General features: G+C 40.3%; 1 protein-coding gene across 6 annotated transcripts in view; it reads left to right on the forward strand.

Annotated features, from left to right (window-relative positions):
* The window catches only part of AHCTF1 (AT-hook containing transcription factor 1), a 67,218-nt gene that overhangs the window by 9,866 nt on the left and 31,975 nt on the right, over positions 1-25,377 (forward strand). For all 6 annotated transcript variants that reach the window (XM_044419228.1, XM_044419219.1, XM_044419255.1 and 3 more), the window contains exons 2-11: positions 866-992; positions 4,452-4,705; positions 7,663-7,843; positions 10,108-10,315; positions 11,249-11,365; positions 12,372-12,456; positions 13,488-13,638; positions 14,033-14,165; positions 14,250-14,431; positions 22,227-22,288. In XM_044419228.1, the coding sequence (XP_044275163.1) occupies positions 872-992; positions 4,452-4,705; positions 7,663-7,843; positions 10,108-10,315; positions 11,249-11,365; positions 12,372-12,456; positions 13,488-13,638; positions 14,033-14,165; positions 14,250-14,431; positions 22,227-22,288 (1,494 nt within the window). In that variant the 5' untranslated portion in view covers positions 866-871. The remainder of the gene's footprint in view (positions 1-865; positions 993-4,451; positions 4,706-7,662; positions 7,844-10,107; positions 10,316-11,248; positions 11,366-12,371; positions 12,457-13,487; positions 13,639-14,032; positions 14,166-14,249; positions 14,432-22,226; positions 22,289-25,377) is intronic.

Raw genomic sequence — 25,377 nt, forward strand, 5'->3', positions numbered from 1 at the left:
AGAATTTGTTCTTGATATACCAGGCCGCAACATTCATCTTACAAGAGTTTCTTCCTCTTTCCCCACATGAGTACCTTGCTGACATAGCTCATGTCATCTGATGTGTTTATCAATATTTGTGAGTGGTAGCCACAAATAGGCAGCCATGACAAGGTCCACTACCTCCCTAATGCTCTGGCATAGCAGCTTGAAGAGTATTCTGTTGTATACAAGTGACTTCTGCACTGTTTTCTCTTCTCTTTCAGACTTTTCTTCCCTCCTCAGTTGCATATCTTTGGTGTTGCCTACCTTTTATGTAATAATTTTTAGAAGGCAAGATGGTATTGCAACATAAGAAAATGCGTTCTTATCGGCATTCTGTCCCTCTTCTCTTACCTTTCCCCTCTCTGTCTCAGGCAACACTGATTGTTTTGATTGGTGTACTATCCTTGCATGTCTTTCCTATTTACATTTTTTGTATTAACTATTGTATCTGAAAATATTGGCTTTTCTTTTAATAGAAAATTAATTGTAACTAGAACAAAGGTTTTAGCCTATAGCTGCAGAGGAAAGCATAAATGCATGGGAAAGGATATCTTCAGAATGAAGTTGAGCTTGAGAGTTCTGTGTACCTCTGTAGCTGCTATCTCTTGTTCCTACAGTTTTCTTTCTTGAAATTTAATATTTTCACTTCCTCCAGACTTTGCTAGAAATGTGAGACCCAGTGCAAATGTGTATCATTACAAAATAAGCATATTTAGGTAGACTTCAGAAGTTGAACTCCTGTAGTACTTAATAAAAGTGCTGTAAGCTATGAGTATTGTAGTTGTAATAACTCACTGGTACTGACTGCTGGCTGAATAAACTTCTTATTGTGTCTCTACAGTGAATCATGCGAGACCTAACAGCTCATGTAACCAGCAGTCTGCTGCAGTTTCCAGAAGTGACAGTACAAGCACTTGGGGAAGATGAGATAACGATAGACTGTGTACTTCATGGGAAATTCACTGGCGGTAAAGTCTTCATTTTTTACCTGCAACAAGTGTTCTAATACTTAAGTATATGTCTAAATATTATCCGCAGAACAAAGTAGGATGTTATCAGCTAGAAAAAGGAAATTGCACAATTGGATCCATAGAGGGACAATTTTCTTGAATTCTCAATTGATGGGCAAGTGCCCATTTGCATGGATCCATGCAAAAGAACTTAGCAACTGAGATAAGGAGGATACACTTGGGGCCTGCATTGGATCCAAGCAAAAGAACTTAGCAGTTGACATAAGGAGGATACACTTGGGGGCTGCAGTAGAAAATATCTGTCCAACCCACAGTCCTTTTCAAGATCCTCCTACCGCACAGCAGCCCTCAGTGAGTAGTTCCAAGATGTGAGCTACTAGGTGGAAGTGAGAAGCATCTGACTGTACTCATAGAAGAAACACCAGACAGGAAGGGTGGAGGAGCAGGTAAAATAGATGGAAGAAAGAAGGCAGCCATAGAAGAGGACATTAAAGAGAGGGAAGCAAGTGGAAAAGAGAAACAGTTGAGGAGTGAGTATGGGGAGGGCCAAGAATTCATATGTTTTGTGGGATTTGGGGAGATGATAAGAGGGAGGGTGACATTCAAAAGGAATCAGAGTAAAATCAGGGACCCAACAGGACAAAGCACGAAGCTGTTTGGCCACTCAATTCAAAGGAGTTGTACTTGACATGAACGTAATGCTGCCCCCAAAACTAAAATATTACATAATCTGACAGCAGAAAAGTGTTTGCAGAGCAGTATTATGGAAAGTACTGGTGTTTATTTTCCTTTGTAGTGGGAAAGGAGTACATAAAAAGAAAGAGCATAATTCAGTGACAGAGCACCTGCTTTACCCATAGAAAGTTTATCATTGGTATCTTCAGGTAGGGCTCAAAAAATTCCGCCTGAAACCCTCAAGAGCTGTTGTCAGTCAGTATCAAAACGGTGGGCTGGATGCAGCAAGGGTGATCTTCTATGTTCTAATGCTGCAATAGTTGCATCTGCAATAGAAAATTACCAAAATCCTGTCATAATTGTTTGGTGGGTCTGGGAAGAAAGATTTCACCTGTTTAGGATAGGGTCACAGTCCCTATCCATGAAAAAACAAATGCACAGCTTTGAGGATGCAATTTGACCCTTATTTGCAGCCAGACTGTGAAATGGCATAAGTGGCATTGGTGCCTAAGAACACCCTTTGATTAGCTTTGTGTGGGTAAGGGGGGCTGTATTTTCCCTCTGATTCATGCAACAGTAACTCTTGCTGTTGATTGCCCAACACTGGCATACTCCGAATGCAGCAGCCCATGTATTGATTCTCAAAGAAAAAGAAATCACTCCAGTTTTTGTGAACTATCTCATTGACTTAGCTTCTAGCCCAATTCAAGGTCTTTATGCTTTTAAAATGTATCATGCCAATGTTCTGCAACCTATATCTTTGGGACTACCTCCCTCTCTATATATTTTTAAGAACAATAAGTGCAGTTCTACTGTGTGCTCCACCTTACCTTGTGAGATCTGTAAAAGTATATAGTTTTTTTGGAATTCTTCTCCCTTAGAGAGCTTGAGTTGGTTCTTCCCTTCATGGCTTTTGTCTCCAGAATGTCTGTCTTGACAATTTTGAATATTAAAATGAAAACTGGACTTGCTTGATGCTGGATTTCTCTGTTGCTGTTATTCATCTTAAGAAATTGTTCGATTCTGTGCATAACTTTTGGGTAACCATATTTGGGTTGGGATTGTGACTTAGGTATTCTGTAAATGGAGAGAGGTAGCTCTTCTTTGGCAGCTCTTTTAATAGAGTTTTTGGTTTTACAGCAACAGCTAGTGAAATCCTGAGAGTACAGATTGCTTGCTTGCTTCTGCTTCTGGCTGTAAGTTCCTTAGTAGAGAAATTTTATATTTTTTTAATGGAGCTTCCATTCTCCATCTACCCTTGCCAGCACATATTGGATTGTAGATTTGTAACTGCACTCTCTTGAATTCATTTGGAAATGCTGCATTTATTTCAGAACAGACAAATGACAGTTAGAAGGACTGATCATTAACCAGAGTTTGTATATAGTGTACATGGACTGAAAGTGTGATTTCTGTCAAGAGGAGATCTAGGATCTGAACTCTACTTTTCTAAAATGTTGTCTTTAGATGTTAAATTAAGGGAGATCATGTTACCTATATAGTGAAGCCAAATAATCCAGGTCTATCTCCAGGCAGTAAGCATTTGTTTCTAAGCCTTTGGTTGTGATTCTGCTCCTTCCTTGTCTTAGTGCCATTGTCGTCTTGAATTTCATCTTGTAGCTAGCATAAGGACCAGTTCAGTGGATCACTGTGCCAGGTGTGGAGAATTTGCATAGTAAGAAGCTTATGAATAAGATCATTTCTTTGTGGGACACCATAACTTTTTGGACATACTCTGATGCGGTAATAATGTGCTCATAGCATTAAGTATGCCTTTATAGTGGTTTCTAGTCATTTTTCAGGAACACATATTTTCTTTAATGAATAATCAAAACTCTGGGATGGGGTAGGGCATCCTGAACCTGAATTTTAACATTGAGGTGGTGGTGATACCAGTCCTGAAGAAACCCCTCCAGGTTTGGAATATTTTAATAACTTTAAGTCACTAGCAAATATCCCTTTCCTGTGCAAGGTACCTGAGTGGGTTGTATCCAACCAGTTCCTGCCACTCTTGGATGACAACAATTAGTAGGATCCATTTCAGTGGGAGTTTAGACAGAGAAACAGTTTTGGTCGCCCTGTAGTATGACCCTTGGTGGAAGAATGTGACCCTTTTGCTATTCCTGGATATCTCAGCAGCTTTTGATAACATTAATCATAACTTTCTTCTGGGATAGCTGTCTGAGTTGGTAGTAGGGTACTGTGTTTGCACACCTACTTGGATGGTTGACTCCAGAAGATGAAGCTTGTTCTCGGTATGCTGATAGCATAAGTTCTACTGTTCCTTTCTTTTCCATCAGGTGAGGCTGTGGATGTGCTAAACTGTCTGTGCCAATGGACTGTATGAGGCTAGCAAACGGAATTTCAGTCCAGAAAAGACTAAGATACTGTTGATGAGTGGTTTCTCTGACCAGATGGAGGGTGTTCAAGCTGTTCTTGATGAGGTTGCACTCCCCTTGAAGGAGCAGGTTCATAGCTTGCATGTGTGTTGGGGGAGGAGGTCTTCCTTGAGTTTTCCTTGGTGGCTCAGAGGGCCTCATTGAGTGCTTTCTACCAGCTTTTGCCGATGGCCCAACCATACCCTTATCTGGACAGCCTGAATTTAATAATCTCTACTCTGGTGACCTCTAGGTTATATTACTGCAATGAATGGGGATACCCTTGAAGACTGTTCAAAAGCTGCAATTTGTGTGAAATTCATCACCCAGATTAATAATCGGGACCAGAATGTCTGAACGCAACAGCTCCACAACACTTACATACTATTCTCTTTTCTTCTAGGACGAAGTGGACTGGCTTACCTTGCGTGTGGACCTCAACTTGAGATAGTTAATCCAGCTACTGGAGAACGACTGTCTGCATATCGTTTTAGTGGTGTGACTGAACAGCCTCCCACTGTCCTTGCAGTGAAAGAGTTTTCCTGGCAGAAAAGAACTGGAGTATTAATTGGCTTGGAAGAAACAGAAGGGAGTGTTCTGTGTTTGTACGACCTTGGAATATCAAGAGTGGTTAAAGCAGTAGTTCTTCCTGGAAGGGTACATACATGCCTTTTGAAATCTAAAAATCATGACTTTGGCTATGTTATATATCTTACCATTTTTTTCTTGTGTCAACCCCACATTCTCTTCTAGTAGATATTAGACACCAGAACCAAAGGTGAATCCAAAATAGGCTGAACTAATGGTGAATCCAAATATACAGCGTTAAGTGAACATTGGAAGATAGTTGTGGGGCAAACTAAATAGGACAAGGCAGATGCTTAGCAGAAACACTAAGGTAAAAGCAGACATTTAATAAAATGAGGTGTAGACATTCAAAGGATCTTTGATTTTGCTATAATCTGCTATGTGTACTACTATTTTAAAAGCACATGTTTGTTCCCTGTAAAGTGTAAAGCAACCCTTTCACACTTTACCATGAACTGAATTTCCTTTCCCATCAGTTTGAAGGGAGTAGATTTTTTTAAAATATATTTTTTTAATTCTGCCTCTTTGTTCTGTATCTCAGGAATATTGTGCTTCTGCTAGGTTAGACTCTGGCAACAAAGCTTTATGCTTGAGAAATCTGCAGTCTTTTGTGGTTCTTGAAAGCCTGCCTGAGGGTCAGAAGAACATTGATATCAGCATTAGGTTGGCTATGGGGGCTTTCAGGAGGGAGAATTGGCCTGTTGGAGGATGCACTCTTGTAGCTGCTGCTAAGGGCCCCTTTATTTTGAGAAGACATTTTTAAGGGACTGCTGTAGGTATATCTATGGACAGTCCCTTAGGCCATCTCATATTATGTTAGATTCAAGCAATATGTCAATAGTGCAATATTGCTTTATTTGTATGGCTTGGTCTTCTAAATGAAATTTGCTTCGAGTTTGTTTACACAGACTGTAATGAAAATACTCTTACTTTGGCATTCCTTCTTTTCTTTGTTATCCTCTGTCTGCTTAGCTTAGATAAGAGTTGGAAGCAGAGATTAAAGCAGAATGGAATTTTCTTAAGCTATGTCCTTTGGTTTCAAAAAAACTCAGAAGTTTAAATGCTGAGGATATTAGTTGGTGCATGTGCAGTTATTTGCAAAACAAATTTGTGTTAAACCTTGTCATTAAAATATTTGGCATTCTTGGCTCTTGGATTTTCAGGACAAATATATTTAGGTCATTGTGCACACAATATTTAGGAGCAGGGCTTGGAGCCTGGGGCTTCATGTTGCTGGTGATAGGAAAGTATCTACAAAAACGTTGTGCTTCCCTATTTTTATAACTGTGAGAGCTATGGTTGGTCTGCTGAAATAATCTCTGCTTTTGTTTTGATAGTGTATAAAACTTGGTTGTGATTTTTAATTTTCAGTGATTTTTAATTTTCAGTCATAGTTGCTTTAAAATAATTCTGCTGATTAATATTCTTTAACCTCATTATTCAAGTATGTCAAAAGTAAACCAAAATTGCAAAGAGCACCCAGAGAGGGAATCCCCTGCCCCACATATTGGTGTTCATTAAGCATGGGAAATATTTGAGAGGCAGGATTTGGCACATGATAATGATGCATACTGTAAATTACTTGAGTAATTCACTGAAACATTTCTGCCTTATGGAATGATAGTTAACCTCTTGACTGCAGTCCCTAGGCCTGAGTGTTAAAACAAATCTGTTACTTTGTTAACTGCTCCTCTCAGGTTTTGCTTTATCTTAAGCATTTGCCCTAACATTATTTTGTGACTGAAACCATAACTCACAGTGGACTATGTTATTTTATACTGACCTGGTTCAGTATCTTGAGAGAATCCATTTATGTTACATGGTGCTGTAACGTAGTGCACACCTTAATTCAGTATGCAGGATCAATCATGTGAACTTGTTCATGTAGGGAAAATTACCTAGAACTACATGAGTCACATTTTCCATGCATGTTGCTTTTAGTATTCTATATTCTGGATCTGTTGCGAGAGTATTTAAGAGTCTGCAACAGGTGAGATTTTTGAATCATGAAGCTACTGTTCTATTTATTAGACTCTTAAAGCTTTTCTATAGGACTATGCTCAGTTTAGGGACTGCAGGTGGCGCAGTGGTTTAAACCGATGTGCTGCTGGGCTGGTTGATTGAAAGGTTGCTGGTTTGAATCTGCACAGCAGAGTGAGTTCCCGTTGCTCCGTCCCAGCTCCTGCCAACCTTGCTGTTCAAAAGCATGCAAATGCATGTAGATGAGAAGGTACCACTTTGGTGGGCAAGTAACAGCGTTCCGTGCACTTCGGTGTTTAGTCATGCCAGTCACATGACCACAGAGACTGTCTGCCGACAAACACTGGCTCCCTCGGTTAGGAAACGGAGTTGAGCACCGCCCCCTAGAGTCAGGCATGACTGGATGTAACGTCAAGGGGAAACCTTTACCTTTTATGCTCAGTTTAAAATCAAAGTAAAATTACAATGTAATAATAGAAACATGCTTCGGCAAGGGGTGGCATAGAAATGTTTTAATAAATAAATAAATGAAATTAAAATGAAAAATTAGCAAACATAACAGCAAAAATGATAATATCCGGTAGGCCCAGTAAAAACATTTTTAATGCAGTAAATGATAAGTGCACTGAGAAATCTGTTTCTGTGTTATATGACCTTTTTGGGTTAACATTTTTGTTCTGTGTGTTAAGAACCTCAGTAGAATAATTACAAAAAGATAAAATTTGCTTCCTCTTGACTTGGAAAATCTCTTCTCCCCACAAGTGAATTCGGTTGACTTTAAAAGATGAACAGTTTTATTTAATTGGAAATAAACTAGCAAGTAAAAAGTGAGTAGCAAGGGCAAACACTTTGTGTAGATTAGCTTACTGTAAATTATAACAATAAAATTTAATTACATGAATGATAGCTACAGAGGGAGCCACACTGGGATTTTTGGCCAAATTGAAAGGAAATGCAATGCTAAATGATAAAGCTGGGCTAAAAATGCAATAACCAAATAGAATATATGTGTCAAAACATTAATAAACTTTACTTTTCCCCCCTAGGTTTCTGCTATAGAACCCATAATTAACCATGGAGGAGCCAGCTTGACAACACAACACTTGCATCAAAGTCTTAGGTGGCTGTTTGGTGTGGCTGCTGTGGTTACGGATATTGGACATGTTCTCCTGATAGATCTTTGTCTGGATGACTTGTCATGTAGCCAGAATGAAATTGAGGCTTCTGGTAAATTCCAATCACTTTTCTCTGTAACAGTGCTTGCTAGTTGAAAAACAGGTATTAAGTTTCCTTCATCAAATGTGTCCTTTGACATATTTTAGCCAACTTAACTCACAGAGACCAGGACATCTGGCTTGGGTTGTTAAAACTGTACTGTTCAATCTCCCTTGTTCCCTGTAGGATGACTCACTGACTCTGCTATGCTGTAAAATGCATATTGGATTCTTTTGGAATAGAGAAGTCAGAAATGCTGGCAACATCACTCCAGTTCCTGTGGGTGATGAGTCAAAACAGTAGACTCACATCATCAGTCAAGAAAGACAAATAGCTTAGGATAGAATGGCTTGGGCTTTCATTTTGGCCCACAGTAGAACTGTACTGTAAATAACTGCTTATTTGAAGCACCTATAGCAATGATTCCCAAAGGGGGCAGTGGAAAGATCAAGTGGAAGCAGTGACTGGCTGTTTTAAATTTCCAGTACAGCAGTTGACCTAATACAAAGAAAGAGGTGTGGGGTCACTAGGGCTGTTGTCTGAGAGGAGAGTGGGTAGCAGTCTGAAAAGTTCTGGGGACCACTGATACAGACTCATAGAATAGCAGAGTTGGAAGGGGCCATGAAGGCCATCAGGTCCAACCCCCTGCTGTTGGATGTATCTAATGCATGATAGCACTGAATGCAGTTGGGAATCCCTGGGCTAACTAAATTCATCTGTCTATCAATGGAATGGACATTACTGGCAGCACAGATTCCCTTTTTCCTGCAGACCTGTACATGCTCCCATTCTTCTCCAGGGGGGTATGATGCCCTTCAGGAAGAAGGTAAAATATTATTGAGTGGAAGATTGCTCATGCACTGTTAGTGTCACCCATTGTTTTACCAGGTGTTGACTCATCTTGGCTGTCTTAAAAACCACCTGGTTTAGTGACTGCTGCTAATTCTGTCTCCTGCCCCATGGGTGGATACTGGTATTACTGTGCTGAACACTATGCTAAAATTATTAGTGTTAATTCCAGGTTCTCTCCCTCTCCCCTATAGAACATATCTAAAATCCAGAGTATCTTCATGACTGGTTATATTGTAGGCTTTCAGTTTGTGCTATGTGTATACACATACATTGGAATATGAAACATGGTGTTTATTATGTGGGCAGTTTTATATTAACTGCCTCTGAATTAGAACTAAGTGCTTCTTTTAAAATTAATTTAAGACAAAAATGCTTTATGTTTATTTGATAGCTTTAAACTGCTTTATTTTGTAGGCAATGTTTTGCTTTGAAGAAATCGGCTAAAATTGGCAGCATTCATTTCAGGAAGAGAGCAGGAAGAAGAATGAAATGGGCATATAGGAAAGCAATATTTAGAGCCATCTGTACAAATTCTAGTAAATTTTCAAGCAGAGAAGCAGCAGAAGAATTAAATACTTAATTTAGTCTAGATTTTAGGCTGTGTCTGGAGTCTGTTTTAACTTAGTCTAAAATAGGATCATCTGTCCCCACTTTATTCTGTGAATGAACCTGTCATTGGGCAGCTGTTTGAATTGTGGTGCTGGAGAAGACTCCTGCAAGTCCCTTGGACTGCAAGGAGATCAAACCAGTCAGTCTTAGAGGAGATCAGCCCTGACTGCTCTTTAGAAGGCCAGATACTGAAGATGAAACGCAAATACTTTTGGCCACCTAATGAGAAGGAAGGACTCCCTGGAGAAGACCCTAATGCTGGGCACAATAGATGGCAAAAGAAGAAGGGGACGGCAGAGAAAGAGGTGGCTAGATGGAGTCACTGAAGCAGTTGGTGTGAGCTTGAGTGGACTCCGGGGGATGGTGGAGGACAGGAAGGCCTGGAGGAATGTTGTCCATGGGGTCGTGGTGGGTCAGATGCAGCTTCGCGACTAGCAACAATAACATTGCCTAATGAATTTTTTTTTATGAGGGCACTCACTCATAGGGTCACCATAAGTTGGAAATGACTTGACAGCACATGACAACAGCATAAGCCTTATGCAGAGGGGTTAATAGAATATATGGTGATATAGATGCAAATGACCAATGTTAGACAGTAGAAGATGGACTGATTTTATATTGAAATGTATGAAAAAAATGAGTGCATACAATTCACATGAAGGAAAAGCAAAATAAATGAAGCTTTTAAATGAAAACGCATGAAAAATGAAGCAGATCTTCCTGATCTACCTTTGTATGTTCAGTTTAGTTTTTGATCTTAAAAGAGGTACATCAAAGACAACATAACATTGTTGCATCTGCCATATAAACAGATCTTGAAGTTATCACTGGAACCCCTCCAGAAATCCCACAAATTAGGGAAGCTATAACAAGGAAAGGTCGGCATCTCTGTTTCCAGTTATTGAACCCATCAGGAACTGCTGTGACAACCCTCTCATACATACACAGAAGCAACCAGTTGGTTGTGGGTTTTTCTGATGGATATCTCTCGTTGTGGAACATGAAAACCTTGAAAAAAGAGTAAGTAATACTCATATGAAAAATGGAGTATGTCTTTCACTGAAATAAAATGAAAGAGATTTGCAATACTGATCATAGAAAGTCTTCATATATATAAAATATGCACAAGGCCAGCCTTTTCTTAAGTTGCTTACATTAACTAGCTTCTATAACTAGTTCATGTTTGTCAATTATGTGAACCATACTATTTTATTGTATGATTTGGTTTAAGCAGTGCTTTAAAAAGCCAACTTGAAGGGGCAAATGGCTGGAACTCCATTTGGCTTTAACTTGTGGTAGACAGGGCTATACAATAATTAAGTAGGAACAGACAAATGTAAAGGTGATGGTGACTTCAATCCAAAGTTCCTGTGAGTGAGGCTAAATTCACATGTTTCTCCTGCTGAAAGATGGTGGAGAAGATATTTTTATTGATTCCTCCTCCTCTCTGCAGTCCCCTGAAATTCTACTCCGAAGCTTTGGGAGGGTTTTCTAGAAGTAGTGTTGGAGTTAACACAGGGATAAGAAAGGGGGTATTGACAAAAATCATTTCCATCGCCCTTTATTCAGTGGGGACCTCTGCTGGACTGCACAACCCTTCACAAAGAAAAGGGCCTCTTGGAGCCATTATGATGTGTTGCGTACTGATCCAAGTATCACTTTTTCCCAATTTATAATGCAGGGAAGTATTGACTGTATAATTTGAATGACAAAGGGCAGGTAAAACCTGGTATGGATTGACTTTCATAAAAAATAGAAGCTATAGTTAGACTGAGAGAGTCCATCTTGGTAATTATCTTTCTGTAGGCTTTTTAAATGCCTCCATTGCTGAAACAGTGGAAGTTGCTACCACTAGAACTGAATAATACATAGTCTCTGAACTGAAGAAAAAGTCTTGCAGAGTTAACCATCTTTTTTTTTTTTTTTTTGGTTCCTCTTCGCTCCTGTGCTTAGATATCACTCCCAGTTAGAAGGAGGTAGAATTCCAGTTTACGCCGTTACTTTTCAAGAACCTGAAAATGATCCTCGCAATTGTTGCTACTTGTGGGCTATTCAGTCAACCCAAGAAAGGTATGTAAACACAATAGATGCTTATCTAAATGAGTCAAAACGTGAAGATAATAAGTTGCATGAAGGCTAAATCTTAACTTGTACTGTGTACATGGGATTGCTGCCTTGAAAATCAGTCTGTTGCAAGGGCCCCAACCCAAAATGCCTAATTAGTGGATTGTCGCTTTGGCTTCTGTTGTATCTGTGGACCTTAGGATGTGTTTTACTCAGCAAAAACTTTTATTTCATGTCTGTTGGATACTACAGTATCTCTTTAATAAGGGATTGTCTCTTTCAGCTAACTGGTGGTGCAATATATCTGATGCTACTTTTAAACATGTTTGGCAGTGTCCCATAGTTGTCCCTTTTTGGGAGAAGACTATTATGCAGATGTATTTTCTACATGAACAGTTCCAAATACTAACTTATGTATGTGCTTTTTAAAATTGTTTAACTGTTCAGGGAGATTAACAAATAGAAGGAGAAATTATTTTTTGCTTCCTTTTACCAGCTAAAAGACTAATATGAAATTGGAAGGATAAATACTTGCCTGTAATGCAGTTGATTGAGGACCATATAATAAATGAATGGGTGGCACATAGACACCTTCAAATACAAGTGTTTTGGATGTTTGGTCTTCTTTTATCAAAGCCTATGCATAATTGTTAGAAAGTTATATGATTTCATACTTACCTTTGAAAAGGAAAACATAACTAAAACATTTGATGCCCATGGGTGCTATGGGAAGTGTTTTGTGGGCCTCATTGGAGAGTCTCTAGTATTTTGGATTCTTGTATGTAGTATTCTGATGGGAATGAATGCTTTAGCAAAACTCTAAATTAATGTAGTCAAATCATTTTCAAAACAGTTTTAAGTAGAATTCTAGGATTAGGGTCTTCATAGTCATCAGAAGCTAGTAAATTTCTGTGAGGAAACCTGTGAGCACCTTTTTGCTCCCTAAAAAGAAATAATATCTGACAAATAATGTGATGCTTAAGTTCTACATTAAAGTCTTATTTCATTCTAGTGAAGGAGATATTGTGAGTTTCCATCTACTGCAGTTGGCCTTCAGTGACAGAAGGCGACTGGCTTCAGGACAAATCATGTATGAGGTAATGTATTTTTCTGTCATGGTGTTAAGCTACATAGTGCAAGCAATTTCACTCACATTACAGGATTTTCTCTTTACCTTGCTCTTCCTGCAGCCTCCCCCCCTGCAAATCTGTTACAGAAGGGTTTCCAACCTCCCAATTTGAGTCACTTATGGGTGTCTGTTCTGCTGGTGGAATGATGCTTTTTTATTTAACCCATTGTTGGCTACATTTGCCCTTCATGCATTTATCCAGCTTCTCAAATATGGATTGACTTCACAGTTCTGAGTTTGCATTCTTTAAAAAAAATGATACAAACTGTATGTGGATGCACTATATAATGAGATTTTGACAAGTAGGCACAGTATAACTTGGTTTGCCCCACCCATTTAAAATTTGTATTGAATTATTGAAAACTAACCTGGACAATAATTGTGCTCAGAACATGAATCCTTAGGAGTCCTGACAAGGGCACAGGAATTGTAGAAGCAATTTAAAACAATGTCTCCTAATCACCGACAGCCTGTTCAATGTGCCAATTAGAAGCCTAAAAGGGAAAAAAGCAGTGTGCTGAAATGGTTTAGGGTTGCATCAGGGAGTATGAGGACTGAAGAGGAGGAGGGGCATCTTCTGAACTCAGCACAGGCTGTTCACACAACAGGCAATTCACTGTGGCTTATTTATTTCATATCAATGCTGCCCCACAGCCAGAGCTCTCTGGGCAGTTGTCAGTGTGTGTTGGGCATGAAGCACAAATGTGCCTGTATAGCTCTTTGTTCTTAGTGGAAACAGTTGCTTTTTGTTGTACTTCCAAAAAATGTAGAAGCTGTCAACATGTGGCATTTCTTAGGCAGAAAGCTTTCCTTGCCCCCCCACCTCATTAAACAATTTACTTAAGGCAGTATTGAGCCTATTGGAAAGTGTTTTCAGAAGTTTAGGCCATCCTCTGGTTCTGGTTCTTGCTCTTATTGAAACTTCCTAAAACCTAGATGATCTGTATATTCCATACTGTTCTGGTATAATTACTGTGCTTGGTTTTTTTTTATTCCCAGGGTTTGGAGTACTGTGAAGAAAGGTACAGTCTAGACCTAACAGGAGGAGTTTTCTCTTTGAGAGGGCAAACTAGCAACACCAAATTAATTGGTTGTCAAACTGTGGAAAAATTTCGAAGCCATGTTGACAGAGAAGATGGTATTAATGAAGGTTAGTATTGAACACATTTTAAGAGAGCTAGGTGACTCACAGCTATTGATGACTAGCAAATTCCCTACAATGTTCTTTTATTGTTAATATTCCAAAATTATATTTATGTTTTTTCAAAGCTTGAAGATTTAACAAAGTCTCATGTTTACTTAATTCAAGTAAGCAAAGCTAGGATTGGTATGCAAGTAGGCAGTGAAACTGAGAAAGTGTGAGATACTCAGATTCGTCAAGACTATACATACACAAATATTTTATCATAATATGTCAAGGCTTTATTTTAGCCTTCAAATTTGTTGTAAGGCATATTCAGTGAAACTGATCTTTTAATACTTTCCAACATGTTTTACTCTGCTCCCATCTCTTTATTTCTCTCTCTTTCTTCCTCTGCTACCAGTCATATCACCTGACACAAGTGTATCTGTATTCAGCTGGCAAGTGAACACCTATGGGCAAGGAAAACCTTCTACCTATTTGGGTATATTTGACATAAATCGTTGGTATCATGCTCAAATGCCAGATTCATTAAGGTAAGTGGTAATATTTAAAAATTTTTTTTAAAAAATCTTCAAAACTAAGAGTTTGACATCTGTCTTTTTTCCTATTTCCTTAAGGCCAGGGGAATTTCTGCATAATTGTCCCTATTTTGCATTGTGGTCCCTGGATGCTGTAGTGAGCATTACTTCTCCACATCGCATCTTGGATGTCTTGGTGCATGAACGAAGCTTTAATCGTGGTGTGCCTCCTTCATATCCTCCACCCGAACAGTTTTTTAACCCAAGCACATACAACTTTGGTATGTATACTATCAATTCCTTCTACAGGAGCATATTGAAAAGAAGAATTGACAATGAAAGTTGTTTCCTGTGTAATTTCTAAAAGTTTTGGCCATGCTGCTGTGAGAGCCTTTAAAGGAATGATCAGGCTTATGCTGTGTCAGGTGACCCAGTTTTCCACTTGTAACTGTTGCAATTTTTCCAGAACTGAAATCTCAGTATTCTTGGGGTTCCTCCCCCCCAAAAAGAAAATGTATGATAGTGTATTTGAATATAGAATATGGTCAACTTCATGTCATAGGGTACCTGTTGGCTGGTGTGGCTAAGTTCACTGGTGAAAAAGGCACTCTTCCTTACAACATCTGACTACTTAATTAGAAGTTTATTAAAATTTGTCACTAAAAGGAACATTCAAGTAGTCATTTCAATGGTATAAGGGGGATCAAACATCAGAGAAATTACTTTCTTTCTGCAGCCATTATTTTGTAACCTTAAAAATTGTTTGGGCTGTGTGCTTTCTCCTTGTGTTTAAGCACCATGAAGAAAAGGTATGCAAGCCATTCTTCCTTCTCCAGCAGAAATACTAGTCCTCATCATAGATGCAGGAGCAAAATGTTGTTTCACTAGTGTGGCTCAACAGTACTAATTTTTAGTATAATACAGTATTATCTTCATCATCAGCATAAATTTAATCAGATAGGCACTTCAAATTGACTCTTGAAAAATGATGAACCCAAATTGCAAAAGTTGACTGGTCACAAGCTTCAGGAGCTGGAGATATTTGCTGGTAGCAGAGAGGAACATGCACACTCCATCCATATCTAAGGCCATTCATTTGTGGGAAGCAGATCTGAGACATCTTGACCAATATTTTCCTGCAAAAACAGGGTTTCTAATACTGGTAGAGGCTTGTGTTGGATAATCAGATCGGTGCTTTCCCAGAAAATCATAGGACACTGAAAATATACAGCTTAACTCTTGACAGATGAAAATATCAGCCATCCATTAGTTGCTATACCAAGACCTCCAAAACATCTCCCCTTGGGAAGAAGGACAGGGTAGCAGGGCTTCAGTAAAGGTGAGGGCAAGCCATCTGTACAGAAATTGCACACATTATGGAGAATTGTATGCTATAATACAAGCATTGTGATACCTCAGCTAGAAGTTATGTCCTCCACACTATTTCTGTGCAGATGCACAGCTCACCAGTATCTTCCAATCTTCGTTGAAGTCTTCTGCTGCCATGTTTTTTCCCCAAGATGAGTAGGTTTTGGCCTTGAAGGGAGGAGTTGGGTAGCAGAGGGTAGAAACAGAAGCAAGTAGGTTATGCCTGCCTTTAGTTTACTGGTCCCAGGTTTTTTCCCACTAGTTCATCTCCATTTTTTTGCCCAGGATACCATTTCTTTGCAAGCTATTACAGTCTGTCAATCTCCTTCAAAGGTTTAACTTTCCATGCCGTATAGCTCTTATGCTATTCTTCCTGTCCCTCCTGCTAGTTTTTAAAAAAGGTTCTCTTCTGTCACTTTCACTCTTTCTTTTACTATGGCTCCAACTGGGAAGAAATTTAGTCCCAAGTCCTGTAATTTGAGCAAGTGCCATTAATCAAATTTGCATCTTAAGAGGATTGTCAGTGTCCCCGTGACCTCTGCTACTGATCAGAGATGCATTTTCCCATCCAAAGCAGAGGAAGAACAAGCTGTGAAGAGCCGTCTGTGGGTTGTAGCTGTTACTCTATCGTACCACCACTGTGCAGGCCACAGTGATTTTCATGGCTACATGCACATGTCATGAGCGGTGGGCATGTCATGAGCGGAGCTGGCTGGTGCTGGAGGTCAGACTAGATGGCCCAGGAGACCCCTTCTGACTCGCTCTGTTTCTATGTTTCTATGCACAAGTGTCAGCCCATGGACCATGCACCATGTCACCCTCTTTCAGGCTGACCTGGAACTGATAATACAAATCTACTCTGACTTGGAGGTGAACAAGCTAACAACATCCCACACCTCTCAATTGAAGGCACCAGGGCTATAAGCAAGGCTGGAACCATGTTGCACTTTCCTCCCCTCTCGCAACCTCCTCCTGCCAAGTGCAGGTGTCAGTTGTTTTGGGGTGGCATTTCAATTCCTGCGGTTGGAGCAACCCCACTCTTTCCTCTCCCTGCAGAGTTAGCCGTTAGTGCCCCAGTATATTCAGCTTCCACTTAGGTAGACAACTGGTCCTTGGACAGTTCAAGAATGCCTTTTTGGAAGAACTAACCAACTATTTACTGGATAATCGAGAGGAAATATCAACACACATTGAGACACATAATCATGGTTCATGTTCTTTAGACTTATCTTTCCTACTTGGCAATATTGAGAACTAGGCAAAAAAAATCCCAAGGAAAATTAGGTACATTGTCATGCTGACCTTGCTTCTCTCCAACATTTAGCTGCCGCCTTAAGAGAAGGTTCCTCAAATCCACACTCCACAGTTGTAGGTATCCCCACAGAAACACAATACTTGAACGGGGCATGTTTGTACAGTGATGCAAATCCAGATAGAGGAGGAGTGTTTAATAGGACAGCCACCAAGGATGCTCCCAATACCAGATTTTTCAGTAAAGAGGATTTCCTCCCAGTATTGTCCAAGACCATTACTCCTCTAGCCATAAATGTTGTGAAACCAAAGAAAAATCTTGAGAGGAGTGTGCTTTCCAAATACCAGGTGCCCTTGACCTCCTCTTTCAGTAACAAGTAGCAATGGTCTGCCCTCAGTACAGCTCAATACCTTTACACAAACCTCAGAATGTCATAGACTTGCTTGAGGCCTCAGTAATCGATGGCCCTGTTAACACACTGTTCTCAGGTACAGTCCTGCCTAAGGACGGGTGCGCCCCTAAAAGATCAGGGAATAGGCGTAGACTTACCCATCTTCCCCATGGCCTATGAGGGTTTGGCCTTGGCTTTGCAGGCCTTAGTAGATTGTTCATATTTTGTAAGAGTCCCTATATTAATGGGTTAAAGACATGATAAACAACAAAAACTTGTATCAAACTGACTTCTACTGAGGCCTGGTAAAGTTGTCTGATTTTTTTTTCTTTCACAGGAGGTACTGCAGTTTATTACCAGACCTATTGCAGCTACAGTGCCTTGCAGACGTATTTACCCTCATGTGACTTTTTCATGTTTCACTGTGTTACAAATTGGAATTGAAATGGATTTAATTACCATTTGATATGCACAGAAGATTGATCACTGTGAAGATGCAACACATGGTTATTATGGCACAACATTGAAGTATCTGAAAACTGTACAAAATTGTTGGTTACATAAGTATTCACCTCCTTTGTTGTGACATGCCTCAGTAAGCTCTGGAGCAACCCACTGCCTCCAGAAAACACATATTGTAGTTGAAGGCATCTAGCTACATGTAGTTCCAGGGCCTTATCAGATCTCAAATACATTCGTTTCTAGAAGGCCTCAGAGTTTGGTGGAGAACGTAGCTAAGCAAACGGCATCATGAAGACCAAGGAGCTATCAAAACTACTCTGGGGCTAATGCACAACTTTAGCCCAGTCAGGGTTAGGTTATAAAACAAGTATCCCAAACTATAAACATTCCCTAGAGCAGCATTAAATCCATTATTACAATGGATTTAATCCATTATTGGAACCACAATTCTGCCTGTTGAAGGATGTCCACCAAAACTCAGTATCTGGGTAAGGAGTGTATTAGTCAGAAGTAACCAACTGGCCAGTTGTGGGAGAGAACCACAGCTGAGGTAGGAGAAAACTGCATAGTACTATCACCCAGATACTCTGCAGAGCTGACTTTTATGGAAGAGTTGTGAGAAGAAAGCCATTGGTGAAATAAGCCCATATCAAAGCGTATTAGGAATTTGCATGCAGGAGATGTAGCAAGCGTGTAAACAAGGTTCTTTGATCCGATGTGACCAAAAGATAAATGTTTGGCCTGCTGCAAGATGCTGTGCATGATAGAAAGCCAGCAGTGCTTATTACCTGTGAGCTGTATCTGCACAGAGAAGCATAGTGGCGGCAGCATCATACTGTGAGATGCTTTCATCAGCAGGGACTGGGAAACTGGCCAGGATCAAGAACAAGATGAAACCAAATATAGGGTAACTCTGGAGGAAAACCTGTTTCAGTTTGAAAGGGACATGGGACTGGGGTGGAAGTTCACCTTCCATTAGGACTCTGACCCTAAACACAGAGCTAAGGTAACAGTGGAGTGATTTAGAAACAATAACTTGAATGTACTGAAATAGCCCAAAGCCCAGAGATTTCAGTCTGATTGAGAATCTGTAGCAATAATTCATACTTGCTTTCACCAACAGTCCCCATCCAATCTGCTAGTGCTAGAGCAATTATACCAGGAAGAACAGGCAAACATGATAGGATCCAGATGTACAGATCTGTTAGAGACCCAAGAAAATTGGTAGCTGTAATTGATAAATCATGCTTTTGCCAAATACAGCAAGTGCCAGTTTGCTTTTGTTCACTGAATTTTTGTGCCACAGTAGACATATGCTGATCCTTCACAGTGTTGAGTATCTCGTGTATATTAAGAGGCATAAATATCAATCTAATCTATTACAATTCCAGGTTACAAAACAACAAAATGTTAATAAATAAAAGCAGGGAACACTGTAAGGCAGTGTACAATGGTGGCACAGCACACAGGTCTATTTGGCTGAAAAAATGGAATGTAGACTCATTCTGTGGAAAACCTAGGTGTAATGTCTTTCATGCCTATTTGGTGGAAAGCGCTGAAAGATTTGGCAGAGATCAATGATTAAAAGTAGGTTATGTTATCCATAAGGAGAATTCATAGAAGCTTACCTCCACATACTAATAGAAACTATTACGTAAGGTTTGCCTATCAAAGAAAGTGCAACAAATATGGGCCAAGCTTTTTCATGGCAACCCTACAAAGCTCATGGTCTAGTGGTAAGCATCTACCACTTTCTTGGCAACATTCCCATCAGAGCACCCTCAAGAAAGAAATGCCTCTAGATGAGAACCTAACCACCTCTTGCCTACAACAGCATGACTTCAAGTGCAATAAGAAGCACCTTCAGCCAACACAACTCTTATATATCTAGGGCCTTACACAGTCACAATGAAGATGTGTGTTCCTCTCTCTGTCTGGAAAGGTCAGTCAAGCTCCAGCAGTCAACAGGAATCTGCCACCCTTGGAGGAAACACTGGATTGCATGTACTTTGCCTGCATGATGATCTCCTGCTCGGAGATAGTTTCATGAGTCAACTTGTATTTCTGCCATTGCCAGTGGTTCTGTCTCTAGCTACAGATCATCCTCAAGGAACATTGCGACATTCTCTTCTTCCTCATTTCAAAGCTATTCTTCTCTGGTGGCAGATCTTCAAAGAGGAATGCCTCTCTAGAAACCATCTAAATTCACTGGCTTGAACGGATGGAGCATACATTTCAATGACCTATTGGCCTATGAATGTTGGACAGACACAACCAAAACACAGTTCACTATTCATGAGGCAGTTTTCCAGCCAAATTCAGCACTGTCATGTTCTTATCCAGACAGACAACATCATTATGCAACTGCATAAACAGTTGTGGGGAAACAAAGTTATGCTTCCTTCGTACTCACGTTTCTCCCCTCCTTCAAAAAGCCAAACCATGTTTCTTGGGCAACCAGTATATCTAAAACAATATATCTTTGTCCAACATATCTAAAGCAAGTCTACACCACCCCATCTTTCATGACATTCAGACAAGGTTTGACTTGCACATGCTGGACCTCCTGGCACTTCATTGCACCTTGCAATCAGACTCCTGAGATCATTTTCTAGCTGCCACTCCTATAAACTACAGGTGCTTTCAGTACCAAATGACCAGAAGGGGAATGCTATACATTCCTCCCAACTTCATTCATAGCAGAGATATGGCAGAAGTTCAGGTCAGAACAGACTAATGTCATCCTAATAATCCACTTAAGATTAGGTGCTCATAATCTTTGGACCCTGGTTTCTCCTTCTAGTACCAGATTTCCTCTCTCTCAAGGCCTTGTTTTCACTTAGACCCAGGTTGGCTTTAGTTAGCTGTTGAACAGACTGCTGTTGAACAGTGCATCACTGTTGAACAGACTGCTGTTCCCTAAGGTATGCCAACTTCATTATAACTACTTTATGGGACTCGTGGAAAGCACACTACACACACACACACACACACACACACAGCTTCCTAGAAAACCTTCACTAGATGGTGCAACATATAATGTGTAAGACCCATAGTAGCCTATCTTTCAAACCAGGTGTCATATGCAGGCAAACTTTGGCCCTTTTGTTAATATGATCCAAGCTTGCTTGTTTTCTACCAAGCTTTCATTCTTCACCTGTTTCTTGGGGGTGGGGGCAGTTACTTAAATCTACCAGCAGTCTATAGATTTCCATTCTGTAACCTTCCATCTATTTTATTCAGTCTGACCAAAAGCCTCTTTCAGCCACCCCAAACAGTACCTTTCAGATTTCTGTGCCAGAAGGTGGTGTTCCTGAGAGTCATCACCTTCCTGCAAAGAATTTCCAAACTCTTGGTGTTGTTGGAGAAAGTCTCATTTCCTTTCAAAAGGCCGCAGTCATCTTGTGACCAAACCCTACCCTTAGCTCTAAAGCAAATGCCATGGAGCATACAAATGAATTCTACTTCCTTTCTACACCCTGGAGAAGGACTGGCCCAGGTTAGTCATACTCAGGGCAGTCAGAATCTTTCAAAATTGAGTCACCACTTTCAGAAAATCACTGTCACTCTTTTGTCTTTTTCCATTTCACAGCTGTGGGGGGAAAAGCTATCCAGTTCAGTCATAGCCACATGGCATAAGGCCTGCAGTTTTTCAACTTATAAAGCTTCATGCTTCTTAAAATATGTTGATATCATTGCAGGTCAACAGCTATATCAGCAGCACTTGGTATACATGCCTCCATGGACAGAAATGTGTAGTGCTGCAACATAGAAAATCCAAATTCCTTCATGAGGCATTATAGAATAGATATCTTCACCTCAGCAGGAGGGCCTTCCAACAGTAGCATCCTCACAATACTACACAAATCTCACATACCCAGCATATATTGTTAAGCTTTAGCATGTCCCATTGCAGGATGCCTTCCTTGCACCATCCTGGAGAATGGAACATTGTTTACTTACTAAGAAAGTTCTTTGGGTTGGTGTGCCAAAGGCATTCCAGCCGTACTCTATCTGTTTCGCAGGTTTTAGTGTAATCACTTGGGGTCATCAGCCTCTGTGTCTACCTGGGCCAGTTTCTCTTCTGGGTGTATATCTAGGCTCACTATCCTCAGTGTGCTCTCCTCTCTCCAGTGGTTGTTTCTCTTTTTTTCTGACCTATAGCCATGAATGGAACTGACAGGAAGATGCCTGTGACCAGTAGACTAAACAAAAGTTTGATCACATGGGCCCTGCTTTTCCTGGGCAGTAGAGGGAGTTAACCCATTGTGGATTGCCTTCTGCACACCAGCCCAGAAGGTACATTCTCGATAAGTAATGAATGTTCCAATCTCTCTAGATATAGAAATAGACCAGGGGTGGTGTACCTGTGGCCCACCAGATGATGGTAGATTCTAATGCCCAAATACCCTGACTCACTGGGACTGACGAAAGTTGGCTTCCAAGACGCATCCCCACCTGTGTTCTAAAAAAAAATGTTTGAGTCTTCTGCAAAGAAAGGGAAGCAGATATGGGACTTAATTAACTTTTTTGGCTAAATAAGCATAATCATAATTTCATCTTGTGGGTAGTGTCAGTCCTAATGAAATACTCTGTTTCACAGATGCTACTTGCTTGCTGAACTCTGGAGTTATTCATTTGACTTGCACAGGGTTTCAAAAGGACGTAAGTTTTATTTCTCTCTTCTCATTGTAGTGTTGTGTATATTTGCATTTTTCTCTACATTTGAAACTCATCAAGGTAATACAAGTCAGTTCTGCCTTGACAGTTTTATATCTCAGGCACCTGAAAAAGGTTACTTGAAACAACCATGCCAAGGAAAATAGAAAAATCTTCTGGCATAAGGTACATACATTAATTCACTATACTCTTAACTCAGGAACTGGTAAGCAAACACCTAGATGTCCTGATTCAGGGTACAATCCTGTGAGGATGCCCTTAAGTTTTCAGATTTGGGGAGGTGATCTTTACCCCCTTGTTTCTCCTTCTCTGCATTTTTGCTACATAGCCACTTCTGGCCATCTAGGGACAGAGATTCACAGGGGAAGGGGAAGAGACAGGTGTGATCTCAGGATATTTTGTATCCTGGTTGCTCCAGTCTTCTCAAGACATTTCCCCCATAAGGTTTCTTTATCCTTTCCCACAGACACTTTTGTGACCTCAGTGCAGTGCCTGCAATGAGGTGGAGGGGATCAGAGTGTGAAAGCCAGAGCACAGTTGCCAGTCTTTGAGATGGGATTTGAAATTTACCTTTGCCACTACCCAACAGTGTCTTAAGGACCAAGGGCTGAAAGTAATAATTAAAATTTTAAAAATGTCCTTAATAGCATATGGCATAACTTTAAAGTGAAACTCTGGTCTCCAGCCACATCCGTCTTCATTTCTTCAGAGTCCCTCTGGGCCCCACACAGAATGAAAAATATTATTTAGAGACCTGTTATGTGGTAACTGGGAAGAACTTAGGTGAGCAGTGGGAAGGGGAGCAGTTAAAAAAGGTATCAGGAAGCCAGGATAGTGGAATGCTGGAGGGAGGATACCAGGGCAGGGTGAACTGCGGGTGGAAAAACCGGCAAGTTGACAGTAAGGCACAGTCATACCTTTACTGATGAATATCAGATACCCTGTCTCAAGCATGGTCACCTCCTTTAATTCATTAATATAATGGGACATTTGCTAGAAATGAGCCTATAAATGCAACCAGTGGGAATAAAAGACTACCTTACATTCTGTAAACTATCCACTCTTTCTCATCAGTGGGAGGGGGGGAGGAACACATCACACTTCTGCCCTCAACAAACTTTTGTACAAAGTCAGTCACTTAATAGGAATCTTTTACATAGCTCCTTCCTAGTTGCTGTCTGAACTAAATCCAGGCAACTGGTGAGGAAGGATGGAACACTCTGTCTCTGTTGCCATTTCACTGCTGATTTTTTATTAGCCTACTTTTTATTCACAAGAAGATTTATTTGCTTGTTTGGTTGTTGTTGTTAGTCACGGAGTCATGTCCGACCCATCGTGACCCCATGGACAGCATTCCTCCAGGCCTTCCTGTCCTCCACCATCTCCTGGAGTCCACTTAAGCTCACACCAACTGCTTCAGTGACTCCATCTAGCCACCTCATCCTCTGCCATCCCCTTCTTCTTTTGCCATCTATTATTCCCAACATTAGGGTCTTCTCCAGGGAGTCCTTCCTTCTCATTAGGTGTCCAAAGTATTTGAGTTTCATCTTCAATATAGCATTAAAATTAACTAACTTTAAAATATTGGTTAAATTAAAAGGTCTTGACCTGGCACCGAAAAGCATATAATGACGGCGCCAGGCAGACCTCTCTAAGGAGCACATTCCAAAGTCGGGGTGCCATCGCAGAGAAAGCTCTCCTCTGAGTACTCTCTCTCCTAATCTCTTTGAAAGAGGGTTCCCGGAGAAGAGCCTCTGCTGCCGATCTTAGGGGGCAGGAGGGCATATAGGGAAAAAGGTGTTCCTTTAGGTATCCTGGTCCCTAGCCGTTCAGGGCTTTATAGGTAATAACCAGCACCTTGAATTGAGCCCAGACTTCAATGGGAAGCCAATGGAGCTGATAGAGGACTAGAGTTACGAGAATAACGACCAAGATTTGGCTCTGTTCCTTCTGTACCCATCCTTCTTTTTGATAAAAAGCAGGCACTTAATTTCAATAGACTTATTTTCAAAGCTAACAAAGCTAAGATTGTAAATAAACTAGTCTACTCTGAAACATTTTAAAAGTTCACTGACCAACCACTTAAAAACTATTCAAGGAATTACAAAAATTTACTGTGACAATTTGGCAATGAAAAAGTACCAGGACTCAATCTTACTTCTTTTTCATTGATTGCAATTGCTTTTTAATGATATCTTTCAGTGTATGCTTTATTCTTTGCCTTTTCTTTGGTGATTCTCCTGTTATTGAAACTAATAATAAAATATCTGATTTTTCATCTATCTGAAGACCAAATTTTTTTGGAATGGAAAGCTCTGAAGCATATAGAATTCAATATTATTTGTTCATGGCTTGGACCAGATTACTACCAACAAATTTGCCTGAAAGATAACAAAAATATGGAGTGCTAACTTGTATAGTGGAGAGAAGAGCATGGATAGATTGCTTCCTTAATTCTGTCTTTGAACTATTACTATCTTTCATGATGAGTCTGATTTTGCTTGGAAAATTAAATGAGACTATAACCATGCTACCTTATAAGTTCTGGGAGTGAACTTGATGAGGGAGGGGTATCATACCAAGGTAATTCAGAATTTGGGACATCTGGCTGCAGTATAATAGCCTCCAAATAAATCTGCAACCATTGACATCATTTGGAATCTTGTTTGTAAACTGAGCTGGCTAGCATGCATGTGCATGAGAGAGAGTCAGGAGTGTGTTATACCATGCTTGCAATCAGGAGTGAGAGTTAGGCTTTGTGATGTTAGTACCCCCAGATAAATGTCATCAAGCATTCCCCACTCCACCAGAAAATGCTTCATGCAAACTTGAATACATTTTACCTTCATCGGGGTCTAAAGATCCCTGAAAAGCTGTATGTGGGAGAAGAACCTCCACTATGGAATTTGCTATGAGTTATAGTTGGAATGGGAAATAGGCACCCGGCTTCTGTGTGCACAGAAATGCTTTCTGCTTGTGCATTGGGTTCTTTGGATTTCAGTTTTATGGGGCATAAGCATGCTGGCGTTGGCAAGCATAGGTTCAATTCAATCAGACAAGGCATTGGATAAGGA

Source organism: Varanus komodoensis, unplaced genomic scaffold, assembly GCF_004798865.1.
Source record: "Varanus komodoensis strain SLA01 unplaced genomic scaffold, ASM479886v1 scaffold1, whole genome shotgun sequence".
Lineage (NCBI taxonomy): Eukaryota > Metazoa > Chordata > Lepidosauria > Squamata > Varanidae > Varanus > Varanus komodoensis.